The sequence below is a fragment of the Ambystoma mexicanum genome, chromosome 6p (assembly GCF_040938575.1).
Source record: "Ambystoma mexicanum isolate Mex_15411 chromosome 6p, UKY_AmexF1_1, whole genome shotgun sequence".
NCBI lineage: Eukaryota > Metazoa > Chordata > Amphibia > Caudata > Ambystomatidae > Ambystoma > Ambystoma mexicanum.
In genome coordinates this window covers 576,346,649-576,363,786 of record NC_090935.1, presented here as the reverse complement: position 1 = coordinate 576,363,786, position 17,138 = coordinate 576,346,649, and the positions used below count along the sequence as shown (strand labels likewise).

The window sequence follows — 17,138 nt, the reverse complement described above, 5'->3', positions numbered from 1 at the left end:
CCCAAAGTGTAGGAATAACTCAAGTGGCTGCTATGCAGATCACCACAACAGAGCCACTGAAAGTCTACTTCAAGATCTTGGGTTTACGGTAAATAACATCGGTTTAAAGTGAGCGGTTTTTGGTATGATAGAAGTAAATGCAAGGTTCTTGACAGCAAAATCGGACAGGTAAGACAAATGCCCCATGAATTAAATAGGCTGATTTTTAATTAAGCCCAGAGTGACAGAACCACAATGATTTGTTTAGTTTTTGGATGATGGGAAGTGTTACGAATCTCAGGAATGTGTACCTTTTCCCCAAGAGGGTGCCGCCCTGTGAGGATAGGTAGGTGAGCCCGCTTCCCAACACCCTCCCCTAGGTATCAAGACAAGCTGGTCCTCAACTGGAGAGACTCACCCTTTGCGGAAAAGGACTATTGGTAAACTACCTTCAAGACCATCTAATGAAGAGCAGACCAACATCTGCTATTGTCAGCCAAACACACTGATAATGTCTATAGAGAAATATCTCTATAGTACTGAGACAAAGAAAACCAATAGAGAAATACTGAGTACGAGTCAAACAAAGAGGAAGGACTGACACTACTCCGGGAAAGTCCCATGGCAGCGTCAAACATTTTAGATGCTGAGAGCTCGAAGCGAGAAGGACCCACGAGTTTCAAACCAGCTGGGAGAGAGAGCGAGGCTGCCAGAAGCTGGGATGCATGGTGTCCAAGGGTCAAAAGGAGCCGGAGTGCCACATCTATTGTGTGGTGCTCACAGAGCAGTGAGGTGTGAGGGACAGAATTGGATGCAGCGTGCATCCTGAGGCAGAATGAGCAATCAGTGGTGGAGTGACCGTACCCTGGTGGACATAGTAGCCCATAAACAACAGCATCACCACTTTCCTAAAGGCATCACAGAGCGAGCCGAATGAAGGAGTGACAGAAGGAGAAGCCAGCCTGACATTCAAGGAAGAAGGTCCTGATGCACCAGAAGTCCCGGTGACGTTATCTCTATACAATAAAGGTAACAGAGAAAGCGGGAGGGGGACCGAAGATAATGATTGGAACGTGCATACTCGTCCCAGTCAAGAAGAAAAGGGGGAATTCATTGTTGGAACTCAAATACCCTTTACATTTAATAAAAATTGTTACAAATACCTGAGTAGGGGGAGAAGCATTACTGGAACACTCGTAGTAGTTCCATTACAGAGCAAGTATTAAGAATGTGCAAGAAGAGTGTGTATCATTACTGGAAACACTCCTACTCGTCCCAGTCAAGATAAATTATCAGAAATGCAAGAAGAGAGTGGGAAACACTACTGTGACACGTATTCTCGTCTCAGTTTAGATGTATGGTTGAGAATAAACAGATCAGATAAATATTGTTTGAAACAACAAACTCATCCCAGGCAGGTTAAAGATTGGACACTAAGGGCCTCATCATGAGTTGGATGGTATGCCGGTGGAATTACCGCCAGGATGCTGCCCAGGCTAATAGCGTTACCGCCACCCGGTCCGGCTGTATTAGAGCCGGATCAAGGGTTGGGCGTTAATGGGTATTCCCCATAAGGGAAAAAAGCAGCGGCTTGAGTCTGAGGTAAGAGAGGGTTGCCCTGGACACCTCAACATGCACTCCAATGCTTTGGAGCGACCTTCTGAAATCAGGTATGGAAACATTTTTACCCACAGTAGCTTAAGGTAGAAGAGAATGTTTGTGCTGGATGCTCCATGATGTTGCAGCTCTTGACCCGAGCTCCAGATTCCTTGCTCCAATGACTGAAGGTAAGACAATGGACAGGATCTCTCAGCAGCAGCCTCGAGTGAGGAACTGGCACATGACTTTCAACAACTTCTTGGTTGACTCTGTGGTTTTTGCGCCTTTTCTGCAGCACCAACAAAGGACGCGGATCGCCCGGTGAATTGTCTTCGCTTCCTGACATCCCATGCTCTGTCTGCTGAGGGGGTCTGGGCAAGTTGGATCAGATCTCTGGAGCGTCCTTGAGAGATTTGGATAGATTCGGCCATTCCACAACGATGCACTCAAAATGGGCAGCAGGTCTCCTGGTATTGGAGTTCCGCAGCTCTGGAAACACCTGGGACCTCGTCAAATGGCTCAATTCAAAGTTTGTCTTGGGACTGGTTGTTCCCACCAGTCAAAGGGAAGGAGTCGTCCTCTTTGGAGTTCCTCTGTTACACAGAAAACGGGGTCAGGATAGCAGTGGTCGCTTCACAGTGTTGCAAAGGGTCTGCAGGCGTCTCCGGTCATCTGCTTCGGTTACTTCAGCTTCCAGTGGTCGACTTGCTTTTCACTCGAGAAGCCTCACCATACAATTCAGCACACACTCCTCTGCAATCTCTCTCAGTATTTTACAGAAATGAGGGTTTGGCTGTCCAATTAGGACAACCAGACCCCTTTGGGAGCTGGTCCTATTCAGGCACTCTGGCAGACAAAGGACAGGGGGGGTGGAAAATTCCTCCATGTGGTCCTGCCTGCACAGACACTCTGAAGCCTAGGCAGGGATACCCAAGGGTTCCTATCAAAGGTACAGGTACAGGTAGACAGACAGACACACACACCCCCCCAGAACGGTAGAAGAAGGGCTAACAAAGAACAACCACGCTAGTAACAGCGAAAAAAGAAGGCAGCCCCCCCCCCCCCCCAAGTTGCCCCTACTGTGCACTACCAAAGCTATGGACATAGCCTGCGGTACAAATATTCACAATAGTTGGTAGAACACGTCCACTACCAACACCCATAACTAGGAGATTGTCCATGTGACTAAAAAGTCAAAGCAGCAGAGAGGAGGGGGATACTAAGTACCCCCTTGGCACTCCACATAAGGTAATGTGTGCCAATCTCTCAGACTAGAGTTTAGGAATACCGATGGGTCCCCAGCAACACGGCCCATAAGGAGCTGTGTGCTGCAATAGAAAAATACAGATGCCTCTAAGAGCTACGGAGCAGCCAGACTCCATAGTAAAGGTAGGATGCAAAGAATAGAGTTCCAAAAGACAGAGCCCACAAGAATGTATCAGTGGAAAAGACTCCACTCATTTAGAATTTAAAGAAAAAGGTCCAGAGGTAAGGTCCAGAGGTCCAGCAGAAAGTGCTGGTGGTTTCACTCGGAGAGGGTATGCAGCATAAAAAATGATAAATCTCCCTAACAGTGTTGTCTTTAAATCAACGTTGCTCCTGTCAATATCGCTTGGGTATGGCGGATAGGAAACATGACTTCGGATTACTTAATGGCTACAAATGTTAGGTTTACCTGGAAAACATTTTGCACCAGTGTAGTCAGCTGTTTCCTTTTTTCCAAAAGATGCCGCAGCCTGTTTAGATCATTACTCTCAATTTTTTCCAATTCTTCCTTCTGCTTCTTTGTCATAGTTTGAATTTCCGACATGATTTTATCTCCGGTTTCCTTCAATGCTGTTTAAAAAACAATCAAATATAACACACAGCATGAACATTTTACCATTAAGACAAACATTCAAAATAGCTAGTTTAATGTTCACCCAACGCTGTACTGTAGTTTCCAATGTATTAATGCAGGCAAAATAGCTTTCTTTTCTTTCTGACTTTGGTTTTTATTTGTTTTCTCGTTAAACAATGTAATCATTTACATACCACCATGGTGATATCAACATTTAATAAACCCACCCCCTTCCCGTTAACCTACACCCCCCTCACATGAGCTACCGAGACCATCCATCCATTGGGACGTTACTGTGTATGGTTGGGTTCGTAGGGTCAGTTATTCTGGTGATGCTAACTCTGAGTGATGTGCTTGGGCCCCAGGGCTACTCCTATCCACCGGGGGTTCCTCAGGCTCTCAACCCCCTTAAGACATGCAGGCTTATAAGATAATATTTTCACCGCCCTCTTTCAACAAGAAGGATCGCCCCGACACGGTCGCAAAGCTTTCCATATTGTCGTTTACCATCGCAGACAACTTATCATACATGTAAATGTCCCACAATTTGATTGACAGCTCTTTCTTCGATGGGGCGGTTTTGTCTTTTCATTTCTGAGCTAGTGCTACCCTTCCCGCTTTTAGCATAGCTTTAATAACTTTTGGAAACTTGGGAAAAGCAAAGTCAGCATCCGGGACACCCAGCAAGATCGTGAGGGGCACAGGCTACATCAACCATGTCTTTGATCCAAGTAAGAACTTCGAGTAGAGGGACATTCCCACCACATATGGTACCACGATCCTAGTTGTCCACATTCCCTTGGGCAATACAGGGAGGATCTCTTGAACATTTTGGACAGTCTCACCGGGGCCAGGTGCCAGGCGGGAAGGACTTTAAAATGATGCTCCATGGCTGAAGTGTAAAGATTGCCTGCAAGCATTAACATATAGAGCTTCCCCCAGGTATCGTCTGTTATCTCTTCCCCCCCATCCTTGCCTCCCAGCGTTGCCTAAAGTTCTGCCTCCTCTTCAGATCTCTTGTGACCCAATACCCTGTATATTCTGGACAACGCTCCCTTCCTCGTAGAGGATTCCCAGAGGATTTTCTCAAGGGTCGTGAGGGCACAGGATGTGTGACCACACCACTTAGGGTCGGTCAGTATACCCTTCAGCCAGAGGTACTCAAGGACATTCAATGAGTTGGTTCCCAGGACCTCCAAGGGGGCATTGTATTCAATAAAGCTAGTCCCTGTGAATAGTTGCGCTACTCTCTCCAGACCCTTATCGGACCACTGCTGCATGTGTCGGAAGCCTTCGTTTCCCATATCCTGCGGGGCGAGCTCAGGGGCGATCCAGGTGGAAAGGCGTGAGTTTGCTTTGTTATTTTTCCACAAGCCCCATAGGGAGGACAGTGCGAGATGAAATCTAACATGTGGAGGCATCTCATTGATGTGATATTCGTGAGTTCCCCCCATTCCATCAGGCTTCTTTTCCTTGGCTGTTCCAGGAACTTTGATTTCTCAGAGAAGCAGTGAAATCTTGCCAAGACTGATCTTGGGGCCCCAGCACCCCCCCCCGCTCTATGATCTCCATCGATGGTAGGTTTCCAAAAGGTCCACAGATGTTTGGTTGGATTCGAGATCTTGCATGCGGTCGTCCGTACTGTCCACATTTTTGTCTAAGCCGTCCAGCCTTCTGCTGATGTCCGCCCTAAAGCCCCTTATTTCTTCCAGGAATGCTGCCATGCCTTTGCTCATTGCCTGAGCCTCCTCTGCATCAGCAGCCGATGTAGTGGACATGGTGAGTTCTGTTGTGCTACCCAGTTCATGGGTGGTCGCAAAGAGATTGAGTTCCTTGGGCTCAGGGTGGGAGATACCCGAGGGAGAGCACTGGGAGAGGGGGGATTTGAGTGAGACAGCATTGGTTCTCAATTCCTTTTCGGCATAGGTCACTGAAGTGTTTGGATGCCGGAACCCTTTCATGTGACTCTTACAATTCTACAGGGGGAAAAGGAGGCTCAGTTTCGCCGGGCTGGGTTAGCAGACTACTGTCACCATTGCCTGCGATCAGGGCTCCGGGAGACGGCCCTCCAGCGGTCTGCTCTCTAACGAGAGTAGTGGAGGAAACATGCCTGGGGCCCCATGCGACCCAACGCAGGCTCTACGGGGGCTCCCTCGTGTCGTTGGAGGAGGCTGATTAGGACCCAAATTGTATTGCGGTTTCCAACTGCTTCCCTGGCATCGGCAGAGTCCCAGTTGGGGAGAAAGAGGGTCCCTGTGTGGTTAGATGTCCACTGAGAACTGCACTGGGGCTCGCGGGTCAGGATGAGAACTGTGGTTAGGGGAACCAGAGAAGGCTACAACACCCCACGCGTGGAGCGTGGGGAGTGCGAGGCCACGCACCTGAGTTACCGTATCTTCTCAGCCGGGGGCGTGCAATTAAGGCCGCCTCTCGTATCTCGGCAGCGCCAGGGACTAGAGCCCATCCTCTACATTGATCCAAGTGCTCCTGGTGGCCCTTCTGTATTTGTTCTTCACTCCCGCCCACGGGTGGGGGCGACATCCCAGGTGGCTGCCTGCTCCCTGGAAGGTCCACCAACCCACACCCAGTTGTGAGGCTGCAGTTGGGAGAGGGAGCTTCCAAGTTGGCCTATATGGGAGCCCAGGGCCAGAGCTGTGTTAAGTAAAAGGGCTGGGGGAGCTTTGTTATAGGTGAAGAAGTGCCCTCTCAGGCACAGTATCCATTTTCCTCCTCGGGAGGCCCAGGGGGCGGGGGGGATTGGTCCACCCACTGTCCCGCTCCTGGGTGCCCCTCTAATGTTTTTATTTTATTCCTCCTTTCTTCTTTTTCTTTCCCTCCGACACCTGGTCATGGACAGGGGTGGGGGGACCAAGATCCCCGGCACCCTGCTGCTTCACAGGAGGGGGTGGGGGTGGGTTACTGATCTGCTTCCACTGCATTGTTGCAGCTGGTAGAGGAGAACAGTCGGATAGCCCAGGGCTGCACTGCACCTCGGGGGGAGCACTGGTTCATTGTGGAGCGCAGAGTCCTCTTGGGCGGAGCACCTGCTGTCTTTGCTATGCTGCCCCAGATGGGTTGGGCGCCCTTACCCACACCGCCAAAGTCTTAGAACTGGGCCTTCACTCTGCCCACCAGCTGCTCCTAGTGCCCCTGGGTGCCCGTCCATGTCTCAGCCCTCGGGCTGGTGGTCGGTCCCGCACCACAGAGGGCCCGCCGGCCTGCACTGCCCTAGAAGGCCGCGTTCGGTCTGCACACTCTTCGCTCCTCTTCCTGAACTCAGCGTCGGCTCAGAGACGCAGCACTCCCCGCTGCTGCTCACTATGCACTTCCCCTTTGGTCTCCCTGCACCTTGGACAATGGGAATTGGACCGGGAGCTGCTCCAGGGCTTCACGCGCACCGGGGGGGATCTGGGGGTAAACACCTCAAGTGGGGGGCTCTGCCCACAGTTCGGCCCTTGGGAGAGGAGCAGACCGCAGAGACTACTTCATCTCTACGCACCGTGATGGCCATCTCCACAAAACACCTTGTGATGTCTCCCACTAGCTTTTCATATTACAAAGCATCAAAAATAAGGTACCACTGAACACCTAACAAAGGTTATTAGCAAACCCTACCCAAATTAGAAACACTGATTTGAGTAACTGGGCAGGTCACAAACAAGTAACTCAAAGTAATTCTATTAAAGCAGGAATAAGTACCAGACCTCGCACATTATGCCTGTGCGCTGATGAGTGGAATGCCGAGAGCGCAAGCATTGGTTTCAAGAAAATCAGTTGAAAGGTGTGCTGGCAGACATTTGGATGTGCCAGTGATGATTTGTCTCTTACTACTTTGCTCTGGAGGCACATCTTACATGAATAGAGAAGTAGTGTTTCATACTTGTGGCTCTAGATTACTTCATGGAATAAGCATCTTTAATCTACACAGTGGGCTTCATTATGAAGGTGCCGTTAAGACGCTGGTAGTGCCGGCGGCTTACCGGCAACCTCGGCTTACTGTTTCCACCACCTGGTATGCCGTTGGTACCTGGATATTACAGGCGGTGGAGGAACGGTAAGATCCCATGGGAATCACTGAAGCACTGGCGTGGTTAACGGTGTCTGTGCTTCAGTGAATAATCTGCCGGTAGAGGCCTGAACTACCAGCAGGTCAGGCCTGCCGGTAGTTCACTGCCCTTACCAGCAGACTCGGAGTATGCCGGTCCAGAAAAGGTGCCGGTAACTATTGTTACCTACACATTTTTCCAGACCTGCATGCTCGTAATGAGCCCCCATATGTATGTCAGGGGCACTTAGTGCGTTTAAAAGTTGCAGGGCACACAAAGGCACTGAAAAAAATTAATCATAGTGGACAGTATATATCATGCCTATGTCAGTCAGTCAGTCCTAACATGAGGTCTTCAGGTCTATTTTGTTCTCTACCCATGCCACCATTTTGGGAATCAGAATCCCCAACACAATGGGTCATTAAATGGATGCCACACCGAAGAGACGTAGCTGATGATTTTCTGCCCTGCACACACGCAAGGAGGTGAGCAGACATTACCAATGCAACTCTTTGTGGGTGAAAAGACGTGCAGATGGGAACAGATTATTTTTCCACATTGACCTTAAACCCTGGCAAGCCGAGGATCAGCAAGTTTTAGAGTTTGCTGTTTCTTCTTTGTTTATTGGATAACCGAAATACAAACTGTGCAATGTAGATCACTGATATTGTGGAAGAGCTCCATCAGTTACATTAAGCCCTCATATCAAAGGGGCAGAATGTCGAAAGATGGTGCAGTTGATATCCCCATTTATACATTTTTAAAATGGGAGGAAAGGTTCACCAAAGCAGATCATTTCTCCCAATCATAACATCATTCGTTGCGCACCAAATATTGATGTATTAAACCTTTTTTTCACAGGGTATAACTTACTTTTTGTAGGATTAATGTTATGTTATGTTATTTTGCATTTATATAGCGCCTTATATACCATTGGTATGGTCTGAAGGCGCTGGTAGGTTGAACGCCCTTGGGAACCGAAGTTCAGGTCAGTAGAGAGAGTAGAGAGAGTCAAGGTGCATGTGAGCACCGGGTATGTGTGCAGCTGGTGCGGTATTCATGTAATAGCTGCTTTTTAGCGGTAGGTATGGTGGTTGAGAGATCAGTAGTATGTGATCGTTCTGGCAGGGTTTATCCAGACCGAATGTGGCTGCGTTAGGCCTGAGGAGAACGCCTGGCTGGGGGTGTGTAACCAGCAGTGTTTACTTAGAATGATGTGGAGTGAGCGGCAGATGTTGGTATGAGAACAGTTATACCGAATGGTGTCATAGTATCTCTGTGTTCTAGTTGAGTGGTGGTGTAAAGAAGAGAGTAAGCGTGGTGGTGAGATATGATGGGTTATATGCTCTTTCAAAAGTTCCCTGCATTCCAAACCATACTATGTACGCCACGCACCATGCATACATCCGTTTTCCTCACTCGTCCGTTTTATGTCCTCACACGCACTATGCATTCACCCCCTCTACGCACTCATCCCCTCCACACCGAGAGGCTATTGGGCATACTTCTAAATGCACTTTTCACAGAGATGCTATTGGGTACACTTCTAAATGCCCTTTTCACAGAGATGCTATTGGGCACACTTCTTATTGCACTTTCCACAGAGAGGCTATTGGGCACACTTCTAAATTCAACTTTTCACAGTGTGGCTATTGGGCATACTTTTAAATTCAGCTTCAAATGCACTTCAAATTTAACTTTGAGAGAGGCTATTGGGCACACTTCTAAGTGCACTTTTCACAGAGGGGCTATTGGGCACACTTCTGTATGCATTTTTCACAGAGAAGCTATTGGGTACACTTCTGAATCCACTTTTCACAGAGAGATTATTGGGTACACTTCTAAATTCAACTTTTCACAGAGAGGCTATTGGGCACACTTTTAAATTCAGCTTCTAAATGCACTTCAAATTTAACTTTCACAGAGAGGCAATGGGCACACGTCTGAATGCATTTTTCACAGAGGGGCTATTGGGCACAGTTCTAAATGCACTTTTCACATGCCCTTGAACCATACCAGGTCACATCTGCCATCTTGTTCTAAGTATATCAAATGTGATCAAGCGAAGGTCAAGCGCTATGGAGGCAGTAAATCATAGCACACAACCCTGCTTGTGACAAAAGCTGCTGCAAACCAATGTCCCCGATCATGATGTGAATAGACGACAGTGCCAAACATACGCTCTACACATTACGCAAACACAAGTCGCCGTGTAAATGCGGAAGATACTCACTCAAGCAATGCATAACATTAATTTCCTTCACTCACTTGGGCACAAAAATGTTCATTAACATTGCATACAGAATTCAATATTTCCATATATGTTTTATAGTAAAATCTTTATGGTGAAATACATCTGTGATTAAAAAAAAAGTGTAGTCAGTACAACAAACATCAGATCTATTTTACTTTGCTGTTGATTCTAATGCACCCAGCTCCAAAAACAAATATCCAATTACATTATTAGATTTTCTTTGTTGAACGCAAAACATTTCTGCTTTCCTTTCATATTCGTCCGCAATGATACTTGAGCCAAAAGCTTCGCATACCTATTAGTCAACATCAAGTAAGAAACAGCAAACCCTGATGCTTACAAATTTTCCCCTTAGTCCTCATCAAGTGAGATTCCACTTGAGCCCACAAGTTCAAAATAGCCACATTTCCCCACATGAAACGCAAGTATGATCCCACAGTTACAGCCAATGAGATTTTGCTGCGGCCAACATCCTCTCTGTCGGAACCAAAACGAAACCAAAAAATTGCCTGTTATTGCCACGTACCTCTGGAAGGTCCATCCTTGTAAATGCACCAATAAATTAGACCCGGTTTCCTGACTACTTAAGAAAGCACCCACTCACCGTACATGCCAATGCAAGAACTGCCCGGTACTCTATTTGCTGCCAACACTCGTCCCTCATGGGGCTGTGAGAATGCCTGACGTCAGCACTGTGGAGGCCTGTTACCACCACTTCCAGCCCATGGCTGCTTATTTCAGCCACTCTAGGGCTACGTTCCTCAGCCAAGTGGCAGTCCCAGACTACGTTGGCAGCACACCTGCCGCACAGTTTCTGGATCATGTTGCCAAACCCCAAACGTCACTTGAAGGATTGTCTTTTCAGACCAAACGTATGAAAGGGCACAAAGGAAATGGTCTCGGATCAGTCTCCTTTTTTCTCATTTCATGACATCAATATGATCTGACATTTGCCGATCTTTGAATTGTTCGTAAAAATAATTTGATCCTTCTTGCCCCCTGAAATAGAGGGCACTATTGTGCATGCTTCACAGTAACAAGACTAAACAATCCCAAATCTAACTACGCCTAAACCTCAAGTTTGTGGCGTTGGGTGTCATTCTTCGTTGCTACAGCCAATTGTTAGGGATCAGAAATGTGAGACGGAAAACTTGGTGAAAGTTTTTCATCAAATGCCATTTTTTTTTTTAAACAACTTTTATTTATTTTGGTTACAGCATAACAATCAAGATATTCATAATGGAACAGCTCACGTTATTGGTGATGTGCATGAAATAAGTTCAATCCCTCCCCTTGATGGCTCCCATCGTGCCCGCCCACCCCCAGGTCTATGGTGCTCCAACGGTGTGGAGATCTATCAGGATTCTGGGGTCACAAAAAGTTTGTCACCAGGCGTGGCTGGAAAGTCAATACTGGGAATCTGCTATGATACTCCAACACTGGAGCCCAACAGTCAGTGAATCGATGGAGCGCCCTGAAAGAGGGATGCCACACTGAATAAACATGAAAGTGTTTATTATCACGGAGCTCGCCAGTCGCCCCTCTTACTTCAGGCCGCCTTTCATCTTTTATCAACTGCCCTCCCTCGCTGCGGTCACGCGACGCTCATTACAAACAAGCACGAGAGCACGCGCGACCGCCGCGAGGTACTTAACATTCTCTACACATCTTCCCCCTCAAACAGGGCAAAATTACTTTTTATAATGCTTATAACTGTAATGTAAAACTTAACAACTATAATTAAAATAAATCAGAAAATTTGTCTGAAGCAGAATATAATAAAAAGTCGACAGAATTGTACAGCTTGCACATGACCTAGTACCCTCCATGTCATTTGCATTTTGGATACCTTAAACATGACTAGAGCACCATAATGTCAAGTCTCATAATCCCTCATCCACACCGGCTTAGACCTGGACCTATGTAAAGAATCCTCTTCAACTTTTGACCTTTGACTGTCATCTTCTCTGGCCTTCCCACCTGTCTTTTCCATGTTATCATCCGGCACCCCTCCTCTCACCTTCTCATTAAATCTAGTATTATCCTCCTCCAACTTCCTCAACTGTTCCTCACCTTCACTCCTCACCTCATCACCCGCCTTCGCCAATCTTCCTTTCGACCAAACTTCACCACCTTCCAGAACTACCACATTACTTTTTACTGCACATATCTTTTTAGGACCCAGAAATCTACTTTCCACACACTTGTTCACTAGTCTAGGATTTTTGACATACACTTTTTCTCCCACCTTCCAATCACGTTCCTTCACCCTCATCCTGTCATCAAACAGTTCCTTATTTCTTTCCTGACTCAATGCAATAAGTTTCATAATCTGATTGCGGTCAACATTAACCACTTTGGCCATTCCTAGCCATCCTGGACAAAGCCTTGTCCCAGGCTCCCTTCCCTTCATCGAAACAAATGGGGATACTCCCGTCACCGAATGAGGCGTAGTGACATAATTCCATGTCAGCATCCTTAATACTTCCCTCCATGGTTGCCTCGATTTCATGGCCATCTGCAGGCCCAACTTTATGTACTTGTTAACTCTTTCAACAAGTCCATTTGCTTTAGGATTATACAGAGCGGTCCTTGTGTGTTTTATACTGTATCCTGCAAGAAACTTCTTCATTGCCCCAGACACAAATTGTACCCCATTATCTGACACAATTTCCACCGGGACCCCCTCCTTAAGAAATACTTTTTCTAAGAATCCAATCAACTCCCTTGCCGTGACCTCCCTTACAGCCTCCCACTCAAACCATTTGGAATGAAAATCCACTACAACAAACACAAACTTTAAACCATCTCCCAGACCTGCCACCGGACCCATTATGTCCACTGCTAACTTACTCCACGGCTGGTCCGGTACCACATTTGGAATTATCAGAGCCTCTCTCACCACTCTGCATTTGTCACTCGTTTGGCAAACTATACAATCCTTGACACACCTTTCCGCACACCTGTCAATTCCCGGCCACCAATAATTCTGCCTCAATTTCCTTTTCATAGCCGCTTCTCCAGGATGCCCCTGATGAGCCAGCTCAACTAGTACCGACCTAAGGGAATGAGGAGGAACAATGCACCTCCCCCTCCTTAACCTATCCTCACATAAGTTTAACAAATTTTTTACTTCCCACCAAGTATTGAACTTACCATCCAAATTTTTCCTTTCTGGCCACCCCGTCACCGTCCAACCTTTGACTAACTTGAGATCATTATCAGAGTTCTCTTCCTTCGCCCATTCCTCCTTACTAACCACACTTTTTACCTCTGCTACCACTAACTCCTCCTCTGTCACTCTGTCCTCCATAGGTTCGCCACTAAGAGGTAGTCTGGAAAGGCAGTCTGCCACAACATTTCGCTTCCCTGGTAAATAGCTCACTTCAAAGTTAAAGTTTTGGAGTCCCAGACCCCACCTGCTTATTCTTGGAGAACCCATGGCCCACCTGCCACTCTCAAACATCTGAACCAGGGGTTTGTGGTCCGACCTGACCACAAATCCTCTTCCCCACAAGAAGAACTTAAAATGATTTACTGCCCAAAACATGGCCAACGTTTCTCTTTCAATGACAGAATATTTGCTCTCTGCCCCTCTCAGCGTCCTAGACGCAAATGCTATCACTCTCTCAGTATTGTCCTTGTTGTACTGCACTAATGTCGCGCCCAGTCCCAACATGCTCGCATCCACTACCAAAACCGTTTTGTCCTTAGGTTCAAACCTACCTATGGATGGCGCCACACCCACTGCTTGCTTAATACACTCAAAAGCCACATCACATTCCTTAGACCATTCAAACCTCACTCCTTTTTTTGAGCAACATTCTGAGGGGCACTGATACCTTGGCAAAATCCTTTACAAATCTGTGATAATATTCGGCCAAACCGAGAAATGATTTCACCTGCTCTTTATCTTTGGGTACAGGTGCATATCTTACTGCTTCCACCAAGTTCTTTTTTGGCCTCACCCCTTGCTCATCTATCTCATGTCCCAGATATTCCACCCTATGTAATGCAATCTTACACTTGCTCCTCTTCACCGTCAATCCTGCCTCACTCAATCTGCTTAACACTTGTCTCAACACTTCATCATGTTCTTCAGTAGAACTAGCTTATATCAACACATCGTCCTGGAACACAATAATGTTTTTTACTCCACTCAACACCGTCTCCATGACCCTTTGGAACACGGCTGCCGCGGACCCTAGCCCAAATGGCATCCTACAGTATCTAAATGAACCAAACACCATGATAAATGCTGTCAGGTGTTGACAATCCTCCTTCAACGGAATCTGATGGTAAGCTTGTGAGAGATCAATAACCGAAAACACTTTGGCATTGTTCAGCACTGATAGTTGATCACCTATTATTGGTAGGGGATGTCTAGCCACTAATATATTTCTGTTTAGGTCTCTCAGATCCACACATAACCTAATGTCTCCATTGGCCTTAGCTGCTACTACTACCGGCGATAGCCATTCCGAGCTTTCACTCTTCTCTATTATTCCTCTTTGGAGTAACGACTCCACTTCCTCTTTGAGTTTCTCATTAAGACCATGAGGTACTGGTCTCACCTTGTGCACCCCTGGACTGGCCCCTGCCTTTAATTGAATTTCATGTTCAAAACCCTTCAACAATCCCAGTTCCTCCTGAAACACCCTGGGATACTCTTTTTCCCATTTATCCTTCAGTTCAGCCACATCAACTGGTCTCTCCGCATTCGCCTGTATCCTAATTCCCAATTTCCACTGTTCTTCCCATCCCAGAAGTGAAGAACCTTCTTGGGTAACGTATATCTCTGCTTCACAGCTCCTCCCTTTGTACTTGATGGCAGCTTGGAACATCCCTATAATTCCAATCCTAACATTTCCATATGCGTATGGCTCTATATTATGCTTCTTCAATTTTGTCACGTCTCCTTGCATGCAACTTAGGAATGTCGCCTTGGACATTAATGTCCATGGTGAGCAACTGTCCACCTTCATTGTCACCACCCTTCCATTGACCATGAATACATCGGTAGGTGCACCTCCCTTGCTTGATACTTCTGTTACTTCCAATACATGCTTTGTTTGGTTGCTCCTTCCCATCTCTAAATCTTCACTTTGTTCCGACATTCTTCCACCTGCTTAAATACTCTGCACCGTCCCTGATTCCCGACACACTCTCGCGAAATGCCCTTTCTTTTTGCACTTTAAACACGAGATATTTCTGGCTGGGCAAAACATGCTTGTGGAAATATGACGGTTACTACCGCACTTGTAGCACTTGATTTCTTTGTTGAGGTCAGTCTTGCGAAATCCCTTCACCGCAGCCACTTCTCCTTCCAACTTGTCTCCTTTCATAGTGGTCATATATTTATGGGTCTGTTCCATACTCCTTGCCATGTCTATGGCCAACTCCAGTGATGCATCCTTTGATAGTAACCTCTCTTGTATCTTTATGTTATTTGTGCAACAAACTAATTGGTCCCTTATGAGAGAGTCAGTGAGCAGCCCAAATTCACACGTATGACTAAGAGACCTCAACGCTGCAATGAAGTTCTCCACCGGCTCTTGCGGGTCTTGTATTCTTTGGAAGAACTTGTGTCTCTCAAATGTTATATTTTTCTTGGCCTCAAAATGAGCTTCCAACTTCTTTTCTGCTATGGAATACTGGTCCATCTCTCCCTGGCCTTCTTGTGGAGGATCCGGTAATCCATCATAAACACTTCTGCCTTCTGTTCCCAGATTGTGCAGCAGGATTGCCTCTTTTCTTGCTGCTGCAAACTTATCCCCTCCGATGGCAATCAGGTACGTGTCGAACAGCTTCTTCCACCTATCCCACCTTATAGGTGGAGCACCAGGTTCTGACAGGAACGGTGGCGGAGGTGACATACTTGCCGCAGCCATTTTCTTGAAATTAGTGGCTTATTTTCCAATTGTCACCCTTTGTGTTACTTTGCTTTTATCTCCAATACTTTGAAGAGCACAGGTTCACAGTATTACAGAATTACTTTGGCACACCTTATAGTTAAGACTATGCCGTTACTTTACTGTCGTCTGGGAAGCCTTCTTCTTGCTAATACTGCAATGACAACATTAACCACTAGGGCGCACATTTGCCCCGCTTCACTGTACTATACGCACTTCTTTCTTAATAAGGCTCTTGTTGTCTCTGAGTTCCTCTCAGCTATGCCTCCTCCCTGATGCAGATACTTTACTGTCCTCTGGGAGGCAGTCTTCCTGTGCACACTGTAAGCCACTGGGGTTTCACCTCTGCTGTAGCTTTAATGTCCTGAACACACCCCTCTTATGTTGTCTTCCAGCCTCCTCCCTGGCTATGCCCCCAGCCCCCCCTCTCCCTGCTCCTCACCTTCATGTCCAATGAGGGGGGGAGTGGGCGACACCCACCAGGACAAACAGCCTTTCCTTGTGTGGCCGTTCGAGTGAGAGTGGGGAGAACGTCCCCCTGCAGCGCCACGCTCCGAGGCACTGCGGAGACAGCTGCTCTTCAGGCCCCCACCTCTCCACAGGCTTCCTCCTGTCTTCGTCTTGTAATCAGCACGTTACGCTTCAAAGGAAAACGTTGCTGGGCTCCTCAGCAAGCTCTGTGTGCCCCCTCGTCGCCACTTGAAAGAGGGACGCCACACTGAATAAACATGAAAGTGTTTATTATCACGGAGCTCGCCAGTCGCCCCTCTTACTTCAGGCCGCCTTTCATCTTTTATCAACTGCCCTCCCTCGCTGCGGTCACGCGACGCTCATTACAAACAAGCACGAGAGCACGCGCGACCGCCGCGAGGTACTTAACATTCTCTACACGCCCCTTCTTTTGCTGCTGTGACCTTCCAGGCTACTAGTATTTCCCAGACTTTTATCCACCAGAGGGGCAGTATGGGACCCTCTTGTGTTTTCCATTTACGTGCTACTGTACTCTTGGCTGCCAACAGTAGCTGCGTCAGCAGTTTAGTGGCGCGTCCCATTTTAGGGTAGTAGCCTGGATTTGATACCCCCAGGAGGATCACCTCTGAATCCATTGGCAGCTTACGTTGGGTGATGTCATCAATGGATTGTATGATCTCCCTCCAGAAGGCCTGCACCGTCGGGCAACTCCACCGCTTATGAAAAAAGATCCCCGTTCCCCACAACGTCTCCAGCAGCTCGGGTCTATGGATAGGTTGCAATGGTGTAAGCGTGCCGGGGAGAGGTACAGCAGTGGAGGAGCTTAAGGGCGCAATCCTTGTTCGTGACACATCTGGAGGCCAAGTTGATCCTGTTCCATATCTCCACCCATGTCTGGTCCTCGATGGGGTGTCCCAGGTCTGTCTCCCATCCGGCCATGTATGGAGGTCTGACCTGTAATATGTCTTCTTGATGGAGATGATACAGCTTAGTGATCCGCCTGTGTTGTTGGCTTTCCTCCAGTGCGTGTTCAAGGG

The 17,138-nt window shown here is 47.3% G+C and overlaps 1 protein-coding gene across 1 annotated transcript in view; it reads right to left on the bottom strand.

Annotated features, from left to right (window-relative positions):
- CENPH (centromere protein H) overlaps window positions 1–17,138 on the bottom strand; it is a 600,657-nt gene that overhangs the window by 97,811 nt on the left and 485,708 nt on the right. Inside the window, exon 10 of the mRNA XM_069627395.1 lies at window positions 3,254–3,414. Within this exon, the coding sequence (XP_069483496.1) occupies window positions 3,254–3,414 (161 nt within the window). The remainder of the gene's footprint in view (window positions 1–3,253; window positions 3,415–17,138) is intronic.